At 36.4% G+C, this 25,630-nt stretch overlaps 1 protein-coding gene across 2 annotated transcripts in view; it reads right to left on the reverse strand.

Moving 5' to 3' along the window:
• The window catches only part of adgrb3 (adhesion G protein-coupled receptor B3), a 54,632-nt gene extending 29,265 nt beyond the window's left edge, over positions 1-25,367 (reverse strand). The window contains exons 1-5 of one of the 2 annotated variants that reach the window (XM_073833734.1): positions 25,188-25,367; positions 24,817-24,943; positions 22,456-22,559; positions 22,248-22,350; positions 3,203-3,353 (exon numbers count right to left, since the gene is read on the reverse strand). In XM_073833734.1, the coding sequence (XP_073689835.1) occupies positions 3,203-3,353; positions 22,248-22,350; positions 22,456-22,556 (355 nt within the window). In that variant the 5' untranslated portion in view covers positions 22,557-22,559; positions 24,817-24,943; positions 25,188-25,367. The remainder of the gene's footprint in view (positions 1-3,202; positions 3,354-22,247; positions 22,351-22,455; positions 22,560-24,816; positions 24,944-25,187) is intronic. The other variant, XM_073833733.1, reaches the window with a different exon arrangement.
• Positions 25,368-25,630: the final 263 nt, after the last annotated feature.

Raw genomic sequence — 25,630 nt, forward strand, 5'->3', positions numbered from 1 at the left:
AGAACCAGCAATGGCTCTTGCAGGCCCCCCCTCCCCTTTTGAGTCTAAACGAAACTCCGCCCCTAGCCACCATGCAGTCTCATCCTGGACCAATCAGAAAGCGCACTGCAGAGCACACTGCACTGCCGTTCCTCCCTCATAGGTAACATTAGTCTCAGGATGGGTGAAAGAAGATGGAGGGATTAATGAAAAGGATTAATGAATTTGACCTGGAAACTGTCTATGATGATATGGTTGTTCCACCACAGATACAAATTATACCTGTGGATTTATAGATCAGCTGAACAAACATAGCAAAGTCTGGCAGATAGCAAGAACGACGTGACTCTTGTGTTTCTATGACCTGAGTAGGGGTCATGCAATTAAAGAGACCAGCTGTTGTTGTTGTTTTTTTTTTATCTTTAACAGATGTTTTAGATTAGTACTTCTACCCTAAGACACTATTTATCTGAGACACCGTTTACTTCTAAACAAAAAGAGAAAACACTAAAATGAGAGAACTTGAAGTTTTTAATAGACCACTGAATAGCCTAAAAAAAAATTACTGCATGGTTTGTTTTCTATATAAAGTATCCAGAGTAAAAAAAAAAAATACAGAGGTAAAGATTTTTCTTTTATTTTTTTGAAAGAAGTCTCAGTTGACATCTTATTTTTGGTTCAGGATTTTTTAATGAAAAGAAAGTTTGAAGGAACAGCATGTATTTGATTGTATTTTGTTTTATTATTTTTATTATTATTATTTAGTATAAATTGCTGGAAAGTTAAAATTTTATTTTACATAATTTTATACATTAATATATACAGTATATCTCAGGATTTTTTTATGAAAAGAAAGTTCAAAAGAACAGCAATTATTTAATTTTGTTTTATTATTATTGTATTTATTTTTTTGTCAAGTATAAATTGTTGGAAAGTGTATTAAATTAAATATATGTGTAATATATATTATGTATTATTTTATTTTATATATTAACAATTTTAATATATTAATATATATAATTATGTATTAACACTTAATAGTTATTTATAAAATATGCTTTACATTTTTTAATTACATTATTATTTAGAATAAATATTTATAGAAATGATTTATTAACTTATTTATATAAAATATAATAAATTAACATAATCATATACACACACACACACACACACACGCATACATACACACACACACACATATATATATATATATATATATATATATATATATATATATATATATACACATACACATACATATATATATATACACACATATACATATATATATATATATATATATATATATATATATACATATATATATATATATATATATATATAATTAAATTATATATTAACACTTAATAGTTATAGATAAAATATCATTTAAATTTGTGTTTATGTATTGTTATTAAATATTCATATAAAATATTATAATATAATTATAGAAAATATTTACTTTTTATATTTATAATATTATTATATAATATGATATGTATATAAAACACACATAGTTATACAGTGTATTAACACTCTTAACAGTTATATATAAAATATCCTTTACATTTTTTTTTATTATTTTCATTACATATAATGTTTGTTTGTTTGTTTGTTTGTTTATTTATTGTTACTAAATATGGTATATAACTAAAAATGGTATATAATTTTTGTCTTGTGTCATGCCAGAGGTAGACATTAACAGAGGTATAATGATCTGGAAGCTGGCTGCTGGCATCCTTAATTTATTCTTTTTGTCTGGTCTATTCACTGCTTAGCAACCGTTGTTATGGCAATAGAGTCATGGACTGATACAAAAGCTGGAGCAACAAGTTCATTTGATAGCAGACTTCACTTTTGAATTCCACAGCCATTAAAGTAGTAGTTCACGTTCAGAACAAAAATTTATTGATGTTCATGTCTTTCTTTCTTCAGTAAAGAAATTATGTTTTTGGGGGAAAACATTTCAGGATTTCTTTCCATATAGTGGGCTTCTATGGTGCGTCAAAGTCTGAAACTTGCAAAATGCAGTTTGAATGCAGCTTCAAAAGGCTCTAAATGAACCTAGCCAAGGAAGAAGGGTATTATCTAGTAAAACAATAGGTTATTTTCTACTTTTTACTTATTTAACCTTAAACGTTCATCCTGTCTAGCTCTGTGTGAACGCTGTGTTCATGACAGTTAGGGTATGTCGAAAAATTCCCATTTCATTCTCCTCCAACTTTAAAAGTGTCCTATATATACTGTTTTACCTTTTTTTTTTTTGTAAAGGATATTTGACCATCTTTGCATGTTCACTTTGTAAACACTGGGTTGGACAATTTTGAAGGATACACAGAGTTGACACAGAGCTACACAAGATGACCATTTGAGGTTAAAAAGTATATAAATTGTACAATTGTACAATTTATAAATTGTAAACCAATCGTTTCCATGGATTAGACACTTCTTCCTTGGTTGGGATCGTTTAGAGCCCTTTGAAGCTACATTTTGGAAGTTTAAACTCAAGGGCACCATAGAAGTCCACTATATGGAGAGAAATCCTGAAATATATTCCTCAAAAATCATAATTTCTACAACTGAAGAAAGAAAGACATGAAAATCTTTGACAAGGGGGTGAGTACACTATCTGTAAATTTTTTGTTCAGAATGTGAACTACTCCTTTAAGCTCTCAGGTACTGAACACAAACCACTTACGATCGCGTATAAACATACAGATCTAAAAGTTGAGTCTGATTTAAAACAACCACCGTGCACTGACGCGTACAAGAAGCATTTCATGGATACCAATAATTTAATTAATCCACCATCAGTGTTTATCAGAATAGCCAAACTAATAAACGGTTCACATGTCTGTCTTTGTCTATCTTCTTCTGTCTTGTCTTTTTCCTCTGCACACAGCAAAACACTGCAATGATGGAAAGAGAGAGCCTTGTTTGTTGCTAGGTAACTGGAGGGATGAGTGTTAGCTCTTCTGTAATCAATTTGATGTGTGCGTAAAGTGGTCCTGTATAAGAAACCCCGGGGAGGTATGGAACATACAAGATGATATTTAAAAATTACCCACTCACATCGGCCACATTTGAGAATGAAATACCAGCTGCATGATGATGATGGAGCAGTAAAAATGCACATTAGTGAAGAAATAGAGACTGGGAGACAGAAAGAGAGGGAGAGATGTAGAGATACTGTAAGTGGAATCAAGATCCAAGCACTTACCCCATCCCAGGCAGAGGAAGCGTTTCCGGATGAGCCTGGTCCGAACTTTCCCTGTCACAGCCATATAGGACTGCCAAGCTTCTGTCAAAACCCAACAGAAGGACGCCAGGAAAAAGAAGTGCAGAAATGCAGTTGTCATCGTGCATATGCCCTGTCCATTTAACACAGAGAGAGAAAGAAGAGCAACTGATAAGATATTTTGAAATGTTCTAAGTCTAAATGAGAGGTTTTGGGCTGTCAATGGAATGTCACATTGACTGAGGCAGAGTTTGGATGGAAAAGTACTTAAAGGAATAGTTCACTTCCAGAACAAAAATGTACAGATAATTTACTCATGAAATTATGTTTCTTGAGGAAAACATTTCAGGATTTCTCTCCATATAATAGACTTCAATGGTGCCTCCAAGCTTGAACTTCCAAAATGCAGTTTAAATGCAGCTTCAAAGGGCTCTAAGCGATCCCAGCCGAGGAAGAAGGGTCTTATCTAGCAAAACGATTGGTCATTTTCTAAACAAACTCACTACTTTTTAACCTCAAATGCATGTCTTGTCTATGTCCAGTTCAAGACAGTAAAGGTATGTCGAAACGAAAAACCCAGTGTTTACATACGGAACATGCAAAGACGATCAAATTGCCTTTACAAAAAAGGTAAAACAGCAATGTAGGACATTTTTGGAGCTGAAGATAAAAACAAGATGGGAGTTTTTCGACATATCTTAACTGTATTGACGCATCGCAGAGACGAGACGAGACAAGACAACCATTTGAGGTTAAGAGGTATATAAATTGTCAATTTGTTTCGAAAACAACCGATTGTTTCGCTAGATAAGACACTTCTTCCTCGGTTGGGATCATTTAGAGCCCTTTGAAGCTGCATTGAAACTGCATTTTGGAAGTTTAAACTTGGGGGCACCACTGAAGTTCACTATGTGGAAATAATTCCTGAAAATGTTTTCCTCAAGAAACATAATTTCTTTACAACTGAAGAAAGAAAGACATGAATATCTTGGATGACAAAGGGGTGAGTAAATTATCTGTCCATTTTTGTTCTGGAAGTGAACTAACCCTTTAAAGCGATAGTTCACCTAAAAATTTAAATTGTGTCATTAATTACTTAACCTTATGTCGTTCCAAACCCGTAAGACTTTCGTTCATGTTCAGAACACGAACTGACACGTTCCAAGGCCCAGAAAGGTAGTAAGGACATTGATAAAATCGTCCATGTGACATTAACACACTTTATTCAACAATTTCTTCTCTTCAGTGTCAGTCACAAGAGTACCACGACAAATCCGTGTGGTGCTGCTGACGCTGGACCCAGCGTTCAGACATAGAACATCCATCTCTCTTAGTTCATCTTCTATATATTCTGGTTTAAGAAAAGTTGCCCAGTCATCCTCTTGAACAGAATCTTCAGACGTGTTTACAAAGTCTGTTTAATGTACAGCGTGTGACGTCTTCTGCATGTAAACAAGGCGCAGCGCATCTGGGTTCTATGCATGCATGGTACTCTCGTAAATGCATGGAGAAGATTGGCGCACAAGAGTCCTTATTTTAGTTTTCTTTGAGCACAAAAAGTATTCTGGTAGCTTTATAACATTACGGTTGAACCACTGATGTCACATGGACTATAGACTAATTCGATGTTTGAAAACAGTGATGATGTTTCTTTTGTTTTTTGTGCCACAAAATTACAGTTTTTAAGAGGCAGTCTATGGAATCCATGGAATAAAAGAATAAAACAGGTCAATCACTTATATTTCAAAATTACGACTTTATTCTCGCAATTCCAAGATTATATCTCACAATTCTATAATGAAAAAACAACTCATCATTCTCTCTTTAAAGTTTATACTGTATGCCACACAACTTTTTTTTGCCCTCAGAATGGACAAACTTGCTATTGTTGAGTTAAATTGAGTTATAAAGTCTGAAAATACGATATGTAAACTTGTATTTGTGAAAAAAAGAGGCAGAATTGTGAGATAAAAAAGGGAAATGTAAAATGGTATAGGTTTAAACAGTATTTCATGCTGGAACTGCAGGGCTAATACAATATGTTCGGTATAAACTACATATGTGAATATTATTTAGACCTATTGTTAAAATCAAATTTAAACTTTAAAAGTTAGAGTAATCATAGCAGGTTTCATCTATTAGTCTGTCTGTTTAAACGTCTGCGTTTAGCTTTAAATGGCAACTTTGACGACAATATTCTATAAAAATGACTAATCTAAATGCACAATGCTCTTCTTATTCCGTGGATTTTTCCAGTTTTATTCCACTTGTTACCAGTGTTTTTCTGCCACCACAATGCAGGAAGCTGTGACGGCTTACTCCAAACTGGTCTATTTTAACTATGTCCTTACTACCTTTCTGGGCCTTGAACGTTTCAGTTGCGTTGCTGTCTATGCAGGGTCTGAAAGCTCTCAGGTTTTAATAAAAAATATCTTCATTTGTGTTCTGAAGATGAGCAAAGGTTTTATGAGTTTGGAATGACATGAGGATGAGCAATTAATGACAACATTTTTAGGTGAACTATCCCTTCAAATTCACTCATTAAAATTCATTAATATCACATGAAATGTGAGCTCTCTGAAACCACCAAGACTGAAACAACACTGAGGTAGAACAAATGGATCCCTCACTGCATCTACTCCCTTTGATTTTCATACAAGGTGTCATGAAAAGCTTGTGACTGAAAAACAACAAAGTCGCAGACAGAGAACATGTTTCGCTCCAGGCTCGTCTAGACCATCATTTAGGGCTGAATGCTTTGATGGTATGTACTGTGTTGTACAAAAGAGGCCTTGTGGGTCTGGATTAAAAATGTGACTTAATTTACTTCTGAACATGAAAAGAAAATAATTGGGTTATTAAGATATTTTTAGAAGAAAAAAAACCCTTTTATTTAGCAAAAATGCAAGAAATAAATCAAAAGCAAAAAGGCTTTTCAGCTGAAATACACATTTCAAATAAGTGCTGTTTTGAACTTTCTTTTCATCAAAAATTCCTGAAAAATATATCATGGTTTTCACAACTGTTTTCAACATTGATAATGATAATAAATGTTTCTTAAGTATGAATCTAGTATAACTATGATCTAAATTTATTCATACTGTGATGTGTCATATAATCCACCCTGATCAACATCCCATGCTTCTGATTCCAAATCTAGGAAACCTCGCTGCAATTAGAACATATGTGCTTTGGACATTCTCAACACTTTGTCACCAACAGAAAGGAGTCAGAGAGATGCCTTCTGCACCAAAACCACAAAATATTACCATCGTTCTCACCAAATGAGTATCTTCCTCACTGAATTTGGCAGTGGATGTGTTTCATGCAAATCCTTTAATCAGCATGTGACAAAAACACCTCTCTCCTAAAAACCAGGGTTCCCACCACATTTGAAAACCATGTTTCATGAGACTTGCATTCACGTTTTCATATTTTAGAGATGAGCATAATTAGAAAAATATCTACCCACTTTAGAAACCCTACCCACCTGAGGCCAAACGATGCTGATTGCTTCATTAGAATCTGATTGGTTGATAAGAATGACCAACAATAGTGTTGATACAGGAACATATCTTACTTTGGTAAAGCACATTAAGGTTGGTGAACTTCGAGACAAATCCACCCACCAGCTAGCCGCCGACAAGTGAATCTGACAGAGGTAGAACCTGGATGCTCACGGCACAGAAAAGAGTTGGAAATACAGACGACATGAGCCAGAGACAAGCTGGACGGAATGTAATGAAGACTCTGCTTCCACCTGCTCCCAGTCCACCTGATGTGGCCAGGACGAATGCTGTGAAAACAGATCAGCTTGGCAGCATGCAGTGGCACACCTGATGCTGATGAGCTCTCTTACTCTGCTATAAAACCACAATTCCTCAGTAAAGCAGCTTTCATGAGTTCATGCACACAACGTCTGAGAGATTTAGTTTGAAGTTCACAGCCAGTGTGCGTCTAAGCCAGACGACCTCCTGGACCTATGTTCCCTTTTGCATGCACTGTTACTTGACTTCTAGAATTAGAAGGACACAATGGCCTACTTGTCAGTGGACAGTTTTTACTTTCACTGTTGCCTCTGTTTACTTAACACTGGAACAGAAATAAGTAAACTATTTTATGAAACTATTTTATACTTTATCTATTTTATAAAAGCATTATACAACTAATTTGAGGTCACTTTTTATTGATATTACAGAAGAAAAATTATGCATTGAGAGCCAGGGGGTAAAAACTTTTGAACAGAATGGAGATGTGTACATTTTTCTTTTTTTGCCTAAATATTTTATTTTCTCATTTAGTACTGCCCTTCAGAAGCTACAGAAGATACTTGCATGTCTCCCAGATAACAAAATAAGTTGTCCTTCTGAAGCATCAGTGAGCATTTGAACCTCCTTAATAGTTGCATTGAGTCCCTCAGTTGTCCTCAGTGTGAAAAGATGGATCTCAAAATCATGCAGTCAATTATAATACAATTTGTGGGAATTTGTTTTGGACAAACAAGGGACTCATGTACAACTATCACTAAAAGAAAATCATTCAGTTAACACAGTATTAAGAATTTAAGGGGATGTAAACTTTTAAACGGGGCCATTTTTTATAAATTCAACTATTACTTTCTTTTGTGGACTATTTGTAAACATCTTGTGAGATGTGAAATATCTTATTCAGGCCAGTAATAAATAAACAACAACATGCATTTTGTATGATCCCTCCTATTTTGGTAAAATAATTACCATTTTGCAGATTCTGAAAGGGGGATGTAAACGTTTGACCTCAACTGTACTACCATTCTAAAACTTGGGGTCATTATTATGCATAATCATTATATTTTTTTCTGAATGTGACACCTAAGACTGAAACAACTGCTGCTTAAAATATTTAAGTATTTTTTTAAATGCATTAAAATAAAAAAAAACGAAATTTTAAATTGAAATATTTTAGAATATTACTGCTTTGTTTAAATAAATGCATCCGCAGTGAGTGTGTGCTTACTGTAAGGACTTTATTGTCTACACATACTCCACTGCTTACAGACTCTTAGAGGTAGATACATTAAGTCCCCATGAAATCAAACTGGAAGTTTTGATTTTTAATATGAATATGTTAGCTTTAAGGCTACAAAACCATGAAAATTTTGCATTTAGAAGATTAGCATTTAAAACTTAGTCTCTAATTTCCACCAATATGGATCAATGATTTTGATTAACCTGCACTTTAGCTTCTCACCAAACTTTCTGTCCAATCAAATGCTCTCTAGAATGCGAAGCATCCCGCCCCTTACTCTACAAATACATGCTGAAGCTGCAGCTGAAATCGGTCACTTGTACACAGAATTAGTATTTTCTGTATGGTGAATGGCACAAAGTGCACTATATAGGGGATAGAAAACGATTCAGACAGTGTACATATGCTTTCTGTGGGGTCAAAAGAAGTCTGGGTTCACACTGTGTAACGTGAACAGTCCGGTCCACACTCCGGTCCAGAGACAACAGCACAGAGATGATAATATGCACAAATGAATTCTACATAGAATGCTATATTTTATAGCGATATGAATGAGCTTGTGGTGGCTGTCAAATGCAGCTTTGCATTTTAATTTGGACGTGGCCCAACCTGTGATGTAAACAAAATGCTATTGGCTATTTAAAAAAGGGGGCGTGGCTGCTTGATATGTCCCGCCCTGTCTTTCTGTTTCAACGTCAACACATAGAATACCTCTGCATGCTTCAAAGCACTTCAGTGGATCTTTTAGACACTTTAAACTGCATCTCAGCACCATTTTTTAAAGGCACTAGTGTACATGCAGAAATACCATTCATTCTATTTCCTGCCTAATGCTAGCCGCTTAGCAAACGGGATGGGAGGTGATGAGCCTCACGGCACATGCATGTCACCGCAGGACCTCACAGCCATATGGACCAGTGCTAATGACTGATGAAGAAACACTTATGCCACACAGAGCAGAAATTAACTACTATAAATATAGTATTGATTGACACGTTTAACAAGTAGCTTGCGTGACTGTTTAGGCTGTGTTTATTACAGCTGGGTAAGGGGGCAAGCGTACGCGGCAGCCAACACAAATGGACAGAACAAAACTACAAACAACAGAAACAATGCACTTCTTCAGGTCTAGAATGATTTCTAAAGGATTATGTGACACTGAAGAGTAATAATGCTGGGAATTCAGCTTTGCATCACAGGAATATTTTCAAATATATTAAATAGAAACAAAAAAACTTTCCATCCCAGTGTATCCTAATGTAGATAACATCGCACAGAGGAACAAGATGCATTCAGATCACATTTAAAGATATCTGAAGGGACATGACACCAAAAGCACATAACCTGAGTGGGAATTTGACTTGTATCTTTAAGTATCAAATGTACTATATCTGTATGCGTGTGGGTTTGCCTGAAGAGCTGGGCAGCAGAGGAAGTGGAGGGGGTGGCACACAGCCTCAGCTGAAATCCTGAGTACACACTGCCCTTTACAAAGGCAAATTGCCGGGAGATATTGAGCCCACTGTGTCTGTATCCATGGCAACAGAGGAAGTTCAGGAGAACAGTAAAGTACAACATAGCTGACGTAAAGGGAGGCGTGCGTCGTTGTCGAAGGGCTGATGCTGGTGCGCGCTGCTGGGATTCATATACGTGAGCATATACGTGAACCCGGGGAGGGTTCGAGACATTAACTATAAGGTTTGCGAGTTCATTTTCATACATGGACGATGACTCTCTGGCGTAATGCTAAATCACTTCAATAAGCTTCCGGACACACAGTTTGAGGTTGGGAAACATGCGAAAATAAATTAGCCTATATAATATGCTGCAAATTATGGGAAATATTAAATCACTGTAAACAATGAATGCCTAATGAGATTCATTTATGTATAGAGCTGGGTTTTAATTTATGAGACTGCGTGTTTGAACACACTAGAGAACTCTGTGCCCATTATGTCGATTCAATGCCTTTACACTTCAATAAAATGCAATTAACTAATACATTAATGTAATGAATTGAAAGCAACTCAAATGCAAAATAGAACATTAATAATGAAACATCCTGAAGCTCTGAATGTGGAATAGCTTTTTTTTTTAACAAGATGTTTTCTAACAATGTTTTCTCTGGTGAAGTTCACCATATATTAGTGCTGGGTATTGACACAAATTTCACAACTCGATGCAATTCCGATTTGATAACGATTATTTTGGATATAGATCATGCCCAATTTTCTTGAGGAAAAAACTAATGCGGTAAAATATAGCCACAGTGACTGACTGATTGACTATCTATCTATTAGGGCTGGGTTTTGACACCAGTTTCATGATTCGATTCTGACAAGCTTGCGATACTTATCTATATATATATATATATATATATATTAGTGGTGGGCCGTTATCGGCGTTAACGTGCTGCGTTAACGTGAAACTCTTATCGCGCGATAAAAAAAATATCGCCGTTAATCTATTCTCAAATTTGGGTTGGGAGCTGGGTCTAAACTACGCAAGCTATGATGACTTTCACCTTGATAGTTTAACGCGGATGTATACCGAAGACTGTAGAATATGGTCGCGCGTTTACGTCTCCTCCGCCAAAACACAGACGGGATCGCGTCGTCCTCCATTCATAAAAACCGAATCTACTATAGCGAAATGCCACGTAAATTCGTCGTTTTTGGATTCATAAATCAAATGTTGGTCAGTCACTTAATTCAAATCGCGATATGGACTAGTGTATGTGAAAACTGAAATGCAAAAAGACCGTTTTAATATGAATCCGATATGTTCCGTTTGCCTAGCTGTATGTATGCATTGCGGAGACGAGCTTTTACTACACGCATACTGAAACACACGTGACGCTCCCGGTAATTTTTGGCATTTTCATCTCACATGAACAGATAAACTCAATCTCCCAAACTGCTGTAAGTGTCACTTTTACCGTTTCATTTGAGAAAACTAGCATCATATCATACTGTATGACACAGAAACTTCACGGCAACCTGTCAAAATAAAAGTACGGTGTAACATCTAATGGGCTGGGTAGGTGTTGACGTTAAAAAAAACAACACAATCTAATAGGGAGAAAAAATAATTTCAGTGTTAGTTAGTTAGTAAACACAAGTACATCTAATTGAACATAATTTATTTTCATCAACAAATTATCATAGAACAGCTTTATGAGCTTTATGATCCATTCTCAAAGACTTTAAGTCATTATTTGGGTAGCACACATATTCTGAATGCCTTCAGCAGAATTCAAATTAGCCATTTTAATCTAGATTAATCTAGATTAATTCCAAGATTTAATCTAGATTAATCTAGATTAAAAAAATTAATCTATGCCCACCCCTAATATATATATATATATATTGACATCTGTCATAAAAACTTCATTCAAACACAAATTAAATATAGAAGAACTTTAAAAAATGATATGGTGCATATATTTAGCGAATTGCTCCTTTTTCTAGCTGACTAACAAGTTTATGGTCACCCAATGTTTTTTTCTGAGGTAAATGTGATGTTATGTATTTACAAGCTGTTATATGGACATCTTTGGACTGTTGAAACACTGATAGAGCGATTAAATGAGACAGGATTTGGATTCCGGTACTTTGTACACTTTCTTTTATCATACCTTTGGATGTTCATTTATGTTTATTTTGTGCTGTAACTGGTAATAAAGCAGACAAGATGATCAGTTCACGCACTTCTCTTGAACTGAGGCATTACAGCGATCTGTCACTCCACATTAAACAACACCAAAATGGAACTTATTGTTTGAATACTGTAATAAAATGGAGAGCATTTAAAATCTGAAACTTTATTTCATATAGAAAGTAACAAAGCACAAAGCTTATTGCGATTTATTAGATAGGATGTGCGCTACAATGTTCCTTTCATTATCTGAAAACAGGCTACACTAATTGATTCTTGGGATTTAAGAATCAAGTAACGATTAAAATTGAGAAATCAGTATGTGTTTTAATCAAAATATAATGCAATTAATTAAAATATATATTTTTTGTTTAGATTAGATTTCATTTTACTGTAACTGCAGAGTACAAGTATTGAGCAAATAAAATACAATAAAATGTTGTCAGAAGCTTGAGTGCCTAAAAATGTAATTTCCCTACGCATTTGTCATCTTACACCTCACCAAGGGTGATACTTTAAATGGCACTGCTCTCTAGGTGTTCAGTTTACAGGAATGGGTTTACGTCATTCTATCATATCACTCACACGTTGCGCAGGGACCAAGCTGTCAGAAGATATCTATAGAATATTGTGCTCCTCATGAAGCTACTAAACTGAAAGGCTGGGGGGAAATATACCACCCCAGATAATATCTACAGATGCCAGTGTCATAAGTTTGCCAGTGCAGTAGGTCAGTTTGCCCATTAAGCTGTCATTAATTATTTATCATTCAGCTGTTCAAACATGAAAAAGACTGACTCATTTTACCCCAAGGCAAAGTTATAGATAAAACAAATGAGAGCGTGTTTTTTATTGAAAGCTATCTCCACAGATCATCAAAGTGGCTGATGTGTCAGAAGCATTCAAATCCTTGACTTAAAGCGCAATGATTTGATCCGTGAGTCATCCGTTGCGCTTTCTTATCAACACAGAATCCCTTTCACTTCAGATGATTCTTCGAGGGAGCTTTAATATTCTCTTTGAAGATGTGATTAAATGATCCCATGAATAATAATAAAAAAAAATAATAGAGGATATCTTAGTCGTTTAAAAGTAAATATGTGCTGGGAATATAAGGTCACTGCACTGTCCTGTGCAAATGAGATTCTACCAAGTGGAATAAACCTCTGATAATAGGAGAGTGCAACTTAACACAATAATTTAACATTTATGTAATTACAAAAGTCATTAATTCACTACTGACACAGATAATTGTCCTCAGTAGCAAAATTAAATAAGAAATTAAGATGCTTTTTAAACTTGATTCATAAATTTTTGATATCAGATATCTTGTCCTGTCAGCTATTTACCTCAGTCAGTTTATTTCTTTGAATATACAGTCAAGCCCGAAATTATTCATACCCCTGGCAAATTTTGACTTAGTTACTTTTATTCAACAAGTTTTTTTTTTTTTTTAATTAGAAATGACACAGACGTTTTCCAGAGGATAATAAGACGATGTACAAGAGGCATCATTGTGGAAAAAAATATATATATTACTCATCTTTTATTTACATTTGAAAAAAAAATTATTCATACCCTTCTCAATAATCAATAGAAAAGCCTTGACTGGCTATTACAGCAATCAAACACTTCCTATAATTGCTGACCAGCTTTTTGGATGACTCCACTGGTATTTTTGCCCATTCATCTTTAGCGATGAGCTCCAACTCTTTCAGGTTGAAGGGTCTCCTTGCCATCACCCTGATCTTTAGCTCCCTCCACAGATTCTCAATTGGATTTAAGTCAGGACTCTGGCTGGGCCACTGCAAAACGTTAAAGGGATAGTTCACCCAAAAATAAAAATTTGATGTTTATCTGCTTACCCCCAATGCATCCAAGATGTAGGTGACTTAGTTTCCTCAGAAGAATACAAACGAAGATTTTTTACGAAAACCGGTGCTGTCTGCCAGCCTTATCATGGGTGTGGATGGGCACCAGACCTTTAAAAGTAAACAAAAACATGCACAGACAAATCCAAATTACACCCTGCGACTTGTGACGATACATTGATGTCTTAAGACACGAAACGATCGTTTTTTGAGAGAAACTGAACAGTATTTATATCATTTTTTACCTTTGTTACAACGCCACGTCCATCTCTCCTGAGTAAGCGTTCGGCATCAGTCACGTCACATGAGCACGCGCTCTGTGGTAGAATACGCAAACGCCGGAAGCGATCTGTCGCATGTATACGACACTCATTGTTTACACAGAGCACAGAGATTGTGGGTATAGCGGCTATTCAAAATGGTAAATACTTGCGCTTATCCTGATTGTTTAAACCGATTTAAAGCTAAAAGATTACATTAGTTTGCGCAAACTCATCCGGGACTTTTCACTGATTTCCCCTTACGGCGTTTGCGTATTCTACGCTAGAGCGCGTGCTCATGTGACGTTACTGATGCCAAACTCGTGCACATTACAGATGGACGTGGCTGTGTATCAAAGGTAAAAAATGATATAAATACTGTTCAGTTTCTCTCAAAAACCGATCGTTTCGTGTCTTAAGACATCAATGTATCGTCACGAGTCGCAGGGTGTAATTTGGATTTGTCTGTGCATGTTTTTGTTTACTTTTAAAGGTCTGGTGCCCATCCACACCCATGATAAGGCTGGCAGACAGCACCGGTTTTCATTAAAAATCTTCGTTTGTATTCTTCTGAGGAAACTAAGTCACCTACATCTTGGATGCATTGGGGGTAAGCAGATAAACATCAAATTTTCATTTTTGGGTGAACTATCCCTTTAATGTATTTGTCTGCTAACCATTTCTTCACCACTTTTGTTTTGGGTCGTTGTCGTGCTGAAATGTCCACTGGTGCCCAAGGCCAAGTTTCTCTGCAGACTGCCTGATGTTGTTGTTGAGAATTTTGATGTATTGCTCTTTTTTCATGGTGCCGTTTACTGTGATTAGGTTCCCTGGTCCACCGGCTGAAAAACACCCCCAAAACATTAGGTTCCCACCACCATGTTTGACAGTGGGGATGGTGCTCCTAGGGTTGAAGGCTTCTCCTTTTTTACGCCAAATAAAGGCTACATCATTGAGGCCAAAAAATTCAATTTTTGTTTCGTCTGACCATAAAATAGAAGACCAGAAGTCTTCTTCTTTGTCCAGAAGGGCATTTACAAAGGCCAAGGTCTGCGTCTGCGGAACCAGCGGTGTGCAGTGTCCATTGGACTGTCTGCCTTGAGATGTTGTCACCAGCAGAGCCCAGATTCATCAGGATGGCCTTGGTGGTGATCCTTGGATTCTTTTTTACCACTCTCACTATCCTCCTGGCCAGCACAGGTGTCACTTTTGGCTTCCGACCATGTCCTTTCACGGTGCGGAACATCTTGTATTTTTTAATAATACTTTGCACTGTAGCCACTGGAACTTCAAAACATTTAGATATGATCTTATAGCCCTTTCCTGACTTGTGAGCAGCCACAATGCGCAGCCGCAGGTCCTCAGTGAGCTCCTTTGACTTAGCCATGACTGTCCACAAACCAACAGCAGAGAGCTTCTGTTTTTCACCTGTTGAGTTGATTAAAACAGCTGTTCCCAATGAATCAGGGTAATTAGGATGTTTTAGAACAGCATGGGCTATTTGGAATGGTACAGAACTTTGGATTTTCCTATAGACTGTGACAGTTTGCAAAGGGTATGAATAATGTTGGACCTGCCACTTTTTGTTCAAATGTAAATAAAAGCTGAGAAATGTTTTCTACAATGATTCCACTTGTACATCGTCTTATTATCTTTTGGAAGTAGCCTGTGTCATTTAAAAAAAAATGAATAAAAGTAACTTTTGAATTTGCCAGGGGTATGAATAATTTCAGGCTTGACTGTATACTCATATTTTTAAAAGGATTTTATGGAACTATTCAAGTGACATGAAGGACAAAAAAACTCAACAACAAAAAAACAACAGTCAATACTCAGTATATTTCAAGTTATTCTGAAGACATATGACAGATTTCTGCAAAGAACAGGCTCAAATCTAAGCTGATACAGACTGACACCAAAGCTCTGGTAGCAGTGGATTTTTATAATAGTTCAGCACTTTCACAGATCAGCAAAATGTAAAGGAAGTGGTAATATTGTAAGGCATGACTAAGAGTCAAACTGACATGACGCTGATATGCAGGCTAATTAAGCCAGACTCATTATGCAACAGGGAAGAATATGCTTCAAATGGTCCTTTTTCCCTAGTCTGGATTTTTCAGTGATCCTGCCTTCATTGCACTCTTGAATTGTGGCACAATATCTCATTTTAACAACTATTTATTCACACACTGTCAAGATTATTGCTGGAAACGCTTTTCTCCTCGCCAATTAAAGTTACATACTCCTCACATCTACCCTGATACAAACAGCACTCTTCAGCTGTTTGAGCAGGGTTGTTTCTGTTTTGACATAAATGCCTTTCCTACATTAATATTTATGACAAATGCTGCTGCTCCGCCAAGATACGAAAATGTTGCTTTCTATTATTCAACAAGTGAGGTAAAATAAAAGCACAGACACTACAATAGTAGCAACTAAACAATTCATTAAGTATGTATGCACTAATCTCTGCTTAATAGGAGAATATTTAGAATAGATACCACAGCATTTTCTTCTATAGTTTCCTTCACTGCTAACTGCATTGAGTATTACTAGTGTCATCACTTACAAAACCTCAGCGAGGTAAGTACTTTTTAAATTACGAATGCTTTTCATCATGTTCAGACATTGCTCGGATCGGTTCTCTCCAATCAAAATCCTTGATGTTTGTGTTTGGAAAGGTGCCGCGGGCTATCCTCACATCTTAGTGCTTGAGAAGATAAACAAGTCAGCAAGTGATCAAAAGGAAGTTGCACATAAATACAGACACTAAATTATAGACTCGTCTTGAAGGTGAAGATTAGGATCATTTTAGGATGTTTTTGAGGTCTGGCGCAAAAAGATAGCGAAAAATGTTTAGGAAAAGCTGACCATCAATTCTTAAGAGATGCTTGATGATTCAACGTAATGCTTTTTCCTGTCTTTTAAAGTCAATATGAAACAAATTTATCCTATTTACCCAGTAATGCACTTTCCTGGTCTTACGATGCATGATTCATCAGTGCACATTATTCAAACATGTCTCTGTAATGTTCTATAAAAGTAAAATAACGTTAACTATAATAACTGACGCTGAAACAACTTTCCTTTTTGCTTTATTTGAACACTAATAAGATATATGTAGATGGATGGCTGCCAAAAAAGATAAAACGATAGATAGATTTACAGAATGATAGAACGTTAGATTTACAGAATGATACGACAGACAGACAGACAGACAGATAGACAGATAGACAGACAGACAGACAGTGTGGTTGCCAAACCAATCTCACTTAATTAAATGATCCAAACTCCACTGAGATAAATTGAAGGCTGATGACCTGAAAAGTCTCTTTTAACACTTCTTTTTTAAGTCTGATAAACTTTAAATTGAAAGTAGAAGTTAAAGTGAATAAAGTCTGGTTCATATAAATCTGCCGTTTCATTTCCACTGACAGCTACTACTACATACTGGCTCTCGGATACTTCACAACGCACCACTGGATTAAATGGCACCTTTTCTTGCAGCGAGAGATAAGAGGAACTCTCGGAGCACCATTTAATAATCCTAGAGCCCCATAAGACACTTTAGGTGCTGCTAATGGAATAAGCGCAGACTCTGCATCTGTCCAGCTGATTCTCTTAAAAGAGCTACAGCACAGACTGCATGTCTTCAGCTTTCATCTTAACACACACCAGCAGAACACACATCGTAATATCTCATGGGTCTTATAAATGGTCTATTGCACAAAAAAAAAAAAAACATTGACTAAAGGTCTATATCTGTGCTACATTTGAGCTGAAAAAGCTCCTTTATTAAGAGCAGGTTTGTATTGAACATCTATCAAAGGTTCCCATTTGTTGCATGCCCTTAGTATTTCAGTGTTTGATTCACTAACCACCCGCAATCCAATATGACGAGGTATAAGCATGTCTGTCTTCCACTTTCATAGCTGGCATTAGTCAAACCTTATAAGGATCCAAACACCATAAAAAAAGAAAAGCGCATTTTAAATTACTGACAGGGGACTAAACTGTTGTCAGCGCCTTAATCGTTTCGTGGGAGGATAGAAGAAATGCTTTACATCTTTGATGCAATGAGGACGTCAACCCTTTGTTCCACTAAAAAAAAAAAACTAAAAAAAAAAAATCGCTCTATAATACAGATTTTGCTTAGAATGATGATTGTGGATGGGTCAACATTGTTTCATTTCCAATTCACAAATAGCATTTGCAGTCATTTAAGACAAATGCTGAATCCTCCCTCATTCTAAATGTAAAATGATGTGGTGTGGAATTAAAGCGGAAGATGGCAGTGTGTATGATCAGCACTGACAGGCCTTCAGATCAGCTCAACGTTCAGAGAAGCCGCAGGCTGAGTGCTTCTTCCTCGCATGACCATCACGTCATATGTGCGACCTCCATCTGGAGGAGAAAACCTGCGAAAACCCTATGACACATATGCATCTTCTTCACCAGCATGATGAAGCAGGGATTACTCTAAATTGCTGCTTTAGAGCATGGCAAATGGCTGCAGAAAGAACTGGCAAGGCAGTGACACACTGGAGAAAGACATTTTTTTGTCATGGTAACACAGACGCACTGACCACTTTGAAAATGCTGTAGTGATGCCTTAGATGTGGACAGAGCAGAGGTCCAGATGTAATTACGGTCCATTAATGGCGGACCGAACCTGCTGTACTGCTGTCATCAAGACTTTCATTGTACGTTCTTAGAATAATGACGTCAGTAACGATACACCGTACCACAACAAGCCAGAGAAAAAACAACAATGTAAATGGCATGTTTGATGGCAAGCAACCCACCAAAGCTCTCTTCCAAAACCTTAAGGCATTGCAGGCATGCTCCCAAACGCAAAAGCTGTTCCAAAATGTAGGCAACTGAACTATTCTGCCTTCTAAAATATCTAATGTTGGCTACATTCTGAAGACAGTACCTCATGAAGTGTTCACTAACATAATGCACCGCAATGCGCTTAGTGAGGTTATTCATTCAACATGTGAACTGAAAAGCATTAATACAAAATAGTGAATTTTACACTGTGTGAAGAACTATTCAATAATTAATACGAGTAATGTACTGTATATTACCTAAATGAATTATTGAATACTTTTTCGTTGTACATTTTTACATTCATTAATGTGATCTTAAACTACACCTCTGTTTTCATTGTTTCAAAGCTGATTTGAGCATTATAGAGTCTGTAAAATATTTAGAGAATACTTGCTGTCGAGTTCAAGTCTTGCTTAAAAATCCTTATCATTTTTTTAACATGAATGTTCTGTCTTACAACCTGAAGAATCTATACCTGACGACGCATTGCTGTTTAAATAAATATGAAGATTTTGAAAACCAAGATGGTGTATGAGACTATGGGAATATGCACACATCTATAACCATCCAAGTGTATGAGAAGTTATTTAATTTATAAAAAAAAAACAATGCTTAGTTTTGTTGCTTCTTTATTAATTAAATAAATAATTTCAATATTTCCCCAAAAAACTAAACTAGATAAAAAAGAAAACACTGCCCTTTAAAAATGTTTTATAAAGCCAATAAATAGCTTAATTAAAGCTTTTATGTTTGTTCTAAATGCATGCTTTTATAACCCATACGCCCTCAAGGTGCAGCGGAACGTTAGTCAGTCATCTCACTGGGTTTTGGAACGAAGCTACAGCCAACGTCATCTTTTGATCAGTTTACTGTAACAGGAAATTCATTTGTTTTAACCTTGGGAATTCACTTCCTTTCATCCCAGAACGCTCGTTAGAATTAGAATTGGAAAAAGCTCATGCCTTTTGCTGGCTGTACCGAAATGTCTGACTGTGTGACTGAGTAATGTGTTATTCCCGCAACGGCGTTGACTCACTCAGAAGCCCTATCTGTGTGGGCAGCGTAGGAATAACGTTCCACTCTGTGTAAACCCTCCTCTGATGATAACCAAAAACCACCAGCTGTGCAAGTCCTGACAAGCTTGTAAGCAGTGAGAAATCAACCTCTTTTATCTTGTTTACTCAAACGAGGGCAAATGAGTGTCGTTTGTAAGCGTGAGAGTGAATAATTAATCTTTGTTCTTCCGAAGTTCTGCAATTTCCCATATCCAATCATCTCTGATGTTGAATTTGAAATGGTGAATGTGAGAAAATGTGACTCTAGGATCTACTGATCAGGATCTGCATCGTATAATTACATCTTGAATGACTTATACACTATCTCCTCACTGTGAGCTGGAAAAAAAAAAGAAGAACCATTTTGAGCATTTACATCTAGCCATTTAAGCTGGGAGCCATTTAGTCCTTTTTAAAACTAATTGCAGACATGTAAAGAGCTTTAAAATGCTTTCACCCTACCTGGATCCTGAACTTTAGATGTTCCGTTCACAATGGCACCAAATGTTCACATTCACGTGGGCTCCGGATATTGCAGAAAGATTGTTATATAACTGAACCATTTGGACTGTGAACACTAAGGGACTTTTGCTTTTGCGTTTACTGTGGTGCACATCTACTGATCATCATCATATACAGGATAAATATTATTTGTAACATATCAAACAGACAATGCTCACTCCCTGCTTCCTAACTGAACACCATCTTCGCTCAACCCAAAAACCTGTGTGATGATGAAAGACTGTTTTGTCTTTAGGGAAGCCGATTACTTGGAAAGAGGTTAGAATAGAATAGAATGGGACGATAAGAAAAACAACAGAACTGCAGCATGTAACAATTTCAATAATTCAAAGTGCATATTTGTTGTTTTGTCTTTTGTTTGTGGAAATACACTGGACTTCACAGAAATGTCTATTCTATTTGTGGTTTATACAGACACGATCTTTTGTGTCTCGGACCTGTGTCTGTCCATTTTGCATTTGCATTGTATAATTCAAAATGCAGCCAGCTGGATTCTGGCTAATGTATTTAGTGGCTCCGAACATAGAGAGGCATCATCATCATTTCTCCTTGGCATTGGACACAGAGCAATGTACTCATTCTCTAAAAATAACTTCTGTGGCTTGCGGAGTACTAATTTAAGACTCATATATAATCTAGCATACTGATAAACAATGGCGTGATGCACGGAAAAAACACTTTTGTCTGACATATTTCAAAGTAACAAAACAATCCAAATGCAATAATATAATAAACTGCACTTCTTTAGCTCAAAAGTGACCCTGGACCACAAAACCAGTCTTAAGTAGCACGGGTATATTTGCAGCAATAGCCAAAAATGCATGGCATGGGTCAAAATTATTGATTTTTCTTTTATGCCAAAAGACCATGTTCCATAAAGATATTTTGAACATTTTATACCGTAAATATATCAAAACTTAATTTTAGTGATATCCATTAATAAGAACTTCATTTGGACAACTTTAAAGGCGATTTTCTCAATATTTCGATTTTTTTGCCCCCTCAGATTCCAGATTTTCAAATAGTCTAATCTCAGAACAAATATTGGCCTACCCTAACAAACCATCCATCAATGGAAAGCTTATTTATTCAGCTTTCAGAATAAGTATAACTATCAATTTCAAAAAATGTACCCTTATGACTGGTTTTGTGGTCCAGGGTCACAAATGACACATATAACTCTTCAAAATGCGTTATAGAAATAAGCCACCGGCTCATTTAGGTTTCTTTTAAATGTCTCTATAACAAGCGATTCAGTAGCTAGAACCTGTTTCTTTAGGTAAATGTAGAGGTCCATATATTCAGCATGAATATAAGCATATAAAAATACAGTACATAAATGGTTTACCACAAGAAAAGAATGCAATTTGTTCATACAAACACGACAATCTAAGCATATAGCGGAATATGTAGCTCACTACACAAAGACTCGAACATCTGGATAGGTAGGTAGGTCACTTCAGAGAAAATTAGGACAGCCAGCTTGAATTTAAGTGAGTCACAATGCCTCAAAATAGAGGAATTAAAACAATCCAGAGGGCTGGTATGATATACAAACAGCAGACAGAGAGATATCCACCAGTGTTTCATTTGCATTATAAACCCTGAAATGTCTAGATCGGCATAATATTAGTGCAGAGAAGCTGTCTGGCATTTAAGACAAGCTTGCAAAATCAGCCCACACGCATGCCGAGAAATAAATATGAGAATCCAGGGTGGACATTTTGTTCAAGTACAAATCAACATTCATTCTCAATTAATGCTTGGTGACCTATATTGCACTAGAAATAAAAAGCATTAGAGATAAAACAGACATATTTACCGCATTATGTGTCTGCGTCTGTCCAACAAGGATCAGGATGTTGGAGCAGATGATTGAAAGGCAGAAATTGATCAGAATGATTGACCTCTCCGACCTGATGTACCTAAAAAAACAAATGGTTTAATCAAAGTTGCATTCCCAATAATCAATAAAGTACGAAGGCATTATATGTAACATCTCTAATATGTAAGTACATCCATGCACTTACCTCCATAATATAGCGTACACCACAGCCAGTGTGATCAAGGCCAGGCAGGAAAGACCACAGCCCACTATTAGTGTCACAGATGGAACCCCTGAGTACTCCATAGCCTGTGAATGGCACACAAGAGCTTCAGTGAGCGATTTTCAAACCCTTGTACCACTAATAAAAGCCCATTTCAGTGCCTGGTAATAAAGCACATTACAGGATGCTTGCTTTTTGCAGCAAGGCCATTTATACTGCCCAAATTTAGAGGATTAAAGCACAAGCTTTTTTGTTTTTTTTTTTGGTCTGTAATTCATTTTTTCCCCCATTCAGTCTCCCCTTCACATGAATAAAAAGTATTTAGCCTCTATTCAAATGCACAGTGCTTATTATCAACAGGTTGGTGCTTAGTGCCACAAAGCATAATTAACTAAAATACATAATCTCTTTTAAAGCAAGTCAGACTATTCAGAGGTCATCTTTGTAATGCCCCGGGCAGGTATTTCTAGTCATGCAAGAACAGCTTCTTGAATTGGAAAACATGGAAATCTCCAAAACTGATTAAATTAATTAAAAATAAAATATGACAGCAATTAATAATGGCATTATTAATGCACATTCAAGAGTCAACAAACAGACTATGCTTCTATATAACAGGTGATTGCTGATTAACTGTAGGGCGGGACTTTCATTTGTCTATCAAAAATGCGATTGGCTCTTTTAACTAAGGTTGGACTTTAGCGGACATATTCAGTGTTACAATTTCTCCTTTACATTTTTATACAACTAGACTGTTCTGGTGGTTATAATGTCTTATAATGCTGTTTAAATGACTGTGGGGGAATCAATGGATGTTGACCATCACTTTGACAAGACATATGTGACCCTGGACCACAAAACAATAAGTCAATCTGAAAAAAAAAAAAGCTTTCCGTTGATGTATGGTTTGTTAGGATAAGACAATATTTGGCCGAGATACAACTATTTGAAAATCTGGAATCTGAGGGTGCAAAAAAATTAAAATGTTGAGAAAATCGCCTTTAAAGTTGTCCAAATAAAGTTCTTAGCAATGCATATTACTAATCAAAAATTACGTTTTGATATATTTATGGTAGGAAATGTACAAAATATCTTCAAGGAACATGATCTTCACTTAATATCCTAATGATTTTTGGCATAAAAGAAATCGATTGACCCATACAATGTATTTTGGCTATTGCTACAAACATACCTGTGCTACTTAAGACTGGTTTTGTGGTCCAGGGTCACATATGTCTACCTATCATCTTAAATTGTTGCTTGTATTGTTTGCAGAGGCCTTAACTGAGCCCTCACAATGCACATCTAGTCTATTTATGCCTTTCCCCCCCAAAAAACAATTCCATCTGACAACCCTCTCAACCCAGCTCCCAGGAGTCACAAGTCATTGTGACATATCAGTTGTGCATTGCAATGATAAGAGTTATCAAACTTTGCCCCTACTGCATCACTGAGACGCAGACAACACCATCATTTTCACACGGGAGCCATTTATTCACTGACTGGTCACATGGGCAGAGAAAAAATGGCTGCCTCTTACTCTGTAAGAGGGTAAAACAGCCATGTTTTGCTGCCTACTGAATCCACTAGTAGAGAGACCACAGCTGATAGTGTTACATTGCAAATTATATTATTATATATTATATTATATTATATATTATTATATATAATATTATATTATACGATTACATTAACCTACATCAACGAGGCAGTGAACTGAATAGATGAGGAAGCCATGATTGTATAATACCGTACAAAAGCTATCATTTATATGCACAATCTTGGTATATCTGCATATCATCTTACCACTAAGAGTTATTTTATTAATGTTAATAGCAAACTGAACATCACAGATAAAAAGGCCAGAGCTGATGCTATTGCATCACAAATGTGATCATACACAAATGCTTTTAACATTTGGGAAGGGTAAAATGGAGACTGTGATGGGCAATATCACTTTTTTTTATTTTCAATAACAAAGGGGGAAGCTTTAGCAAAAGGCTAGGACATAATTACCATTTTAAAAGATACATGTATACATGTATACAAAATATGAATAAAGATTCTATTATTTTAATAAATATTTTATGGGAATTACTTAAACACATTAGATTCTGAGCTCTCTCTCTCTTTCACACAGACACACACACACACACACACACACACACACACACACACACATACACATACACACACACACAAGCTTTGCACAGGTAGATTTCTATCATAATCAAACATGACAAAATTAAAGTAAATTACTAAACGTCCGTTTGAACCCGACACACATTTTAATCAATACAGCATCTCTTGAGATCCCCCGCAGAAGACAATTCCAATACTTACTATTTCTCTGGGTTGTTGAGCCAAAATGGCGAAGGTAGATACCCGATCACATAAGCATTTGGTGTGGGATGCATCGGTGAGCACAGTTCTGCATCCTTTAGAGCTCCAGCTGCCCCACGAATCGTTCCTACACAACACAGACAAGATTAAATCGCTTTAACAAGCTTTTTCTCTGTGAATCCGTCACTCTGAATCCTCAACAGTGCGCTCTCATCTCATCCACTTCACTTCTTTCTTAAGCGACAGAAAGTAAACGCAACGCGTTTTAGTGCAGATCGCACTGAGTGCGACTGAAGCGCTGAGGCTCTGTGGTGCCGAACGACTCACTGCTCACAGATACACTCACACCACACAACAAAATAAAGCCGAACCTGTGATTCCTTTGACGCTTTTCCTCTAGTTTCGCTTCGGCTTTCTCTTATCTCTTATCTATCGATATATAATTCCTCTCGCTTTTTTAATTAGCGCCTTTTGGACGCTTTCCTGAGGGAAAAATTCAGCTTAGAAACGGCGGACGGCATCAGATTGATACTCTCTTGCCTCCTGCCTGGCGCTACAGCGGAGGGGGGAGATACCTCAGAAATACTCCCCGTTTCTCTTTCGTTCATCCTGAATACGGCATGTATTCACGAATATCATAAGTTTACAAGATTGTATAGCTTTTGATTTCACAACCTGCTTTTCCCGACACGAAAACGGCAGGGAAAAGCGAAGCGCAACCGTTAACCACCCCGTGAAAACGGACTGGATGGTAGCAGCCAATTTCTCCTTCTCTGGCTTGCAAAATGATAGAATAGACATCTCACCTATTTAT

The sequence above is a fragment of the Garra rufa genome, chromosome 2 (genome assembly GCF_049309525.1).
Source record: "Garra rufa chromosome 2, GarRuf1.0, whole genome shotgun sequence".
NCBI classification, from domain to species: Eukaryota; Metazoa; Chordata; class Actinopteri; order Cypriniformes; family Cyprinidae; genus Garra; species Garra rufa.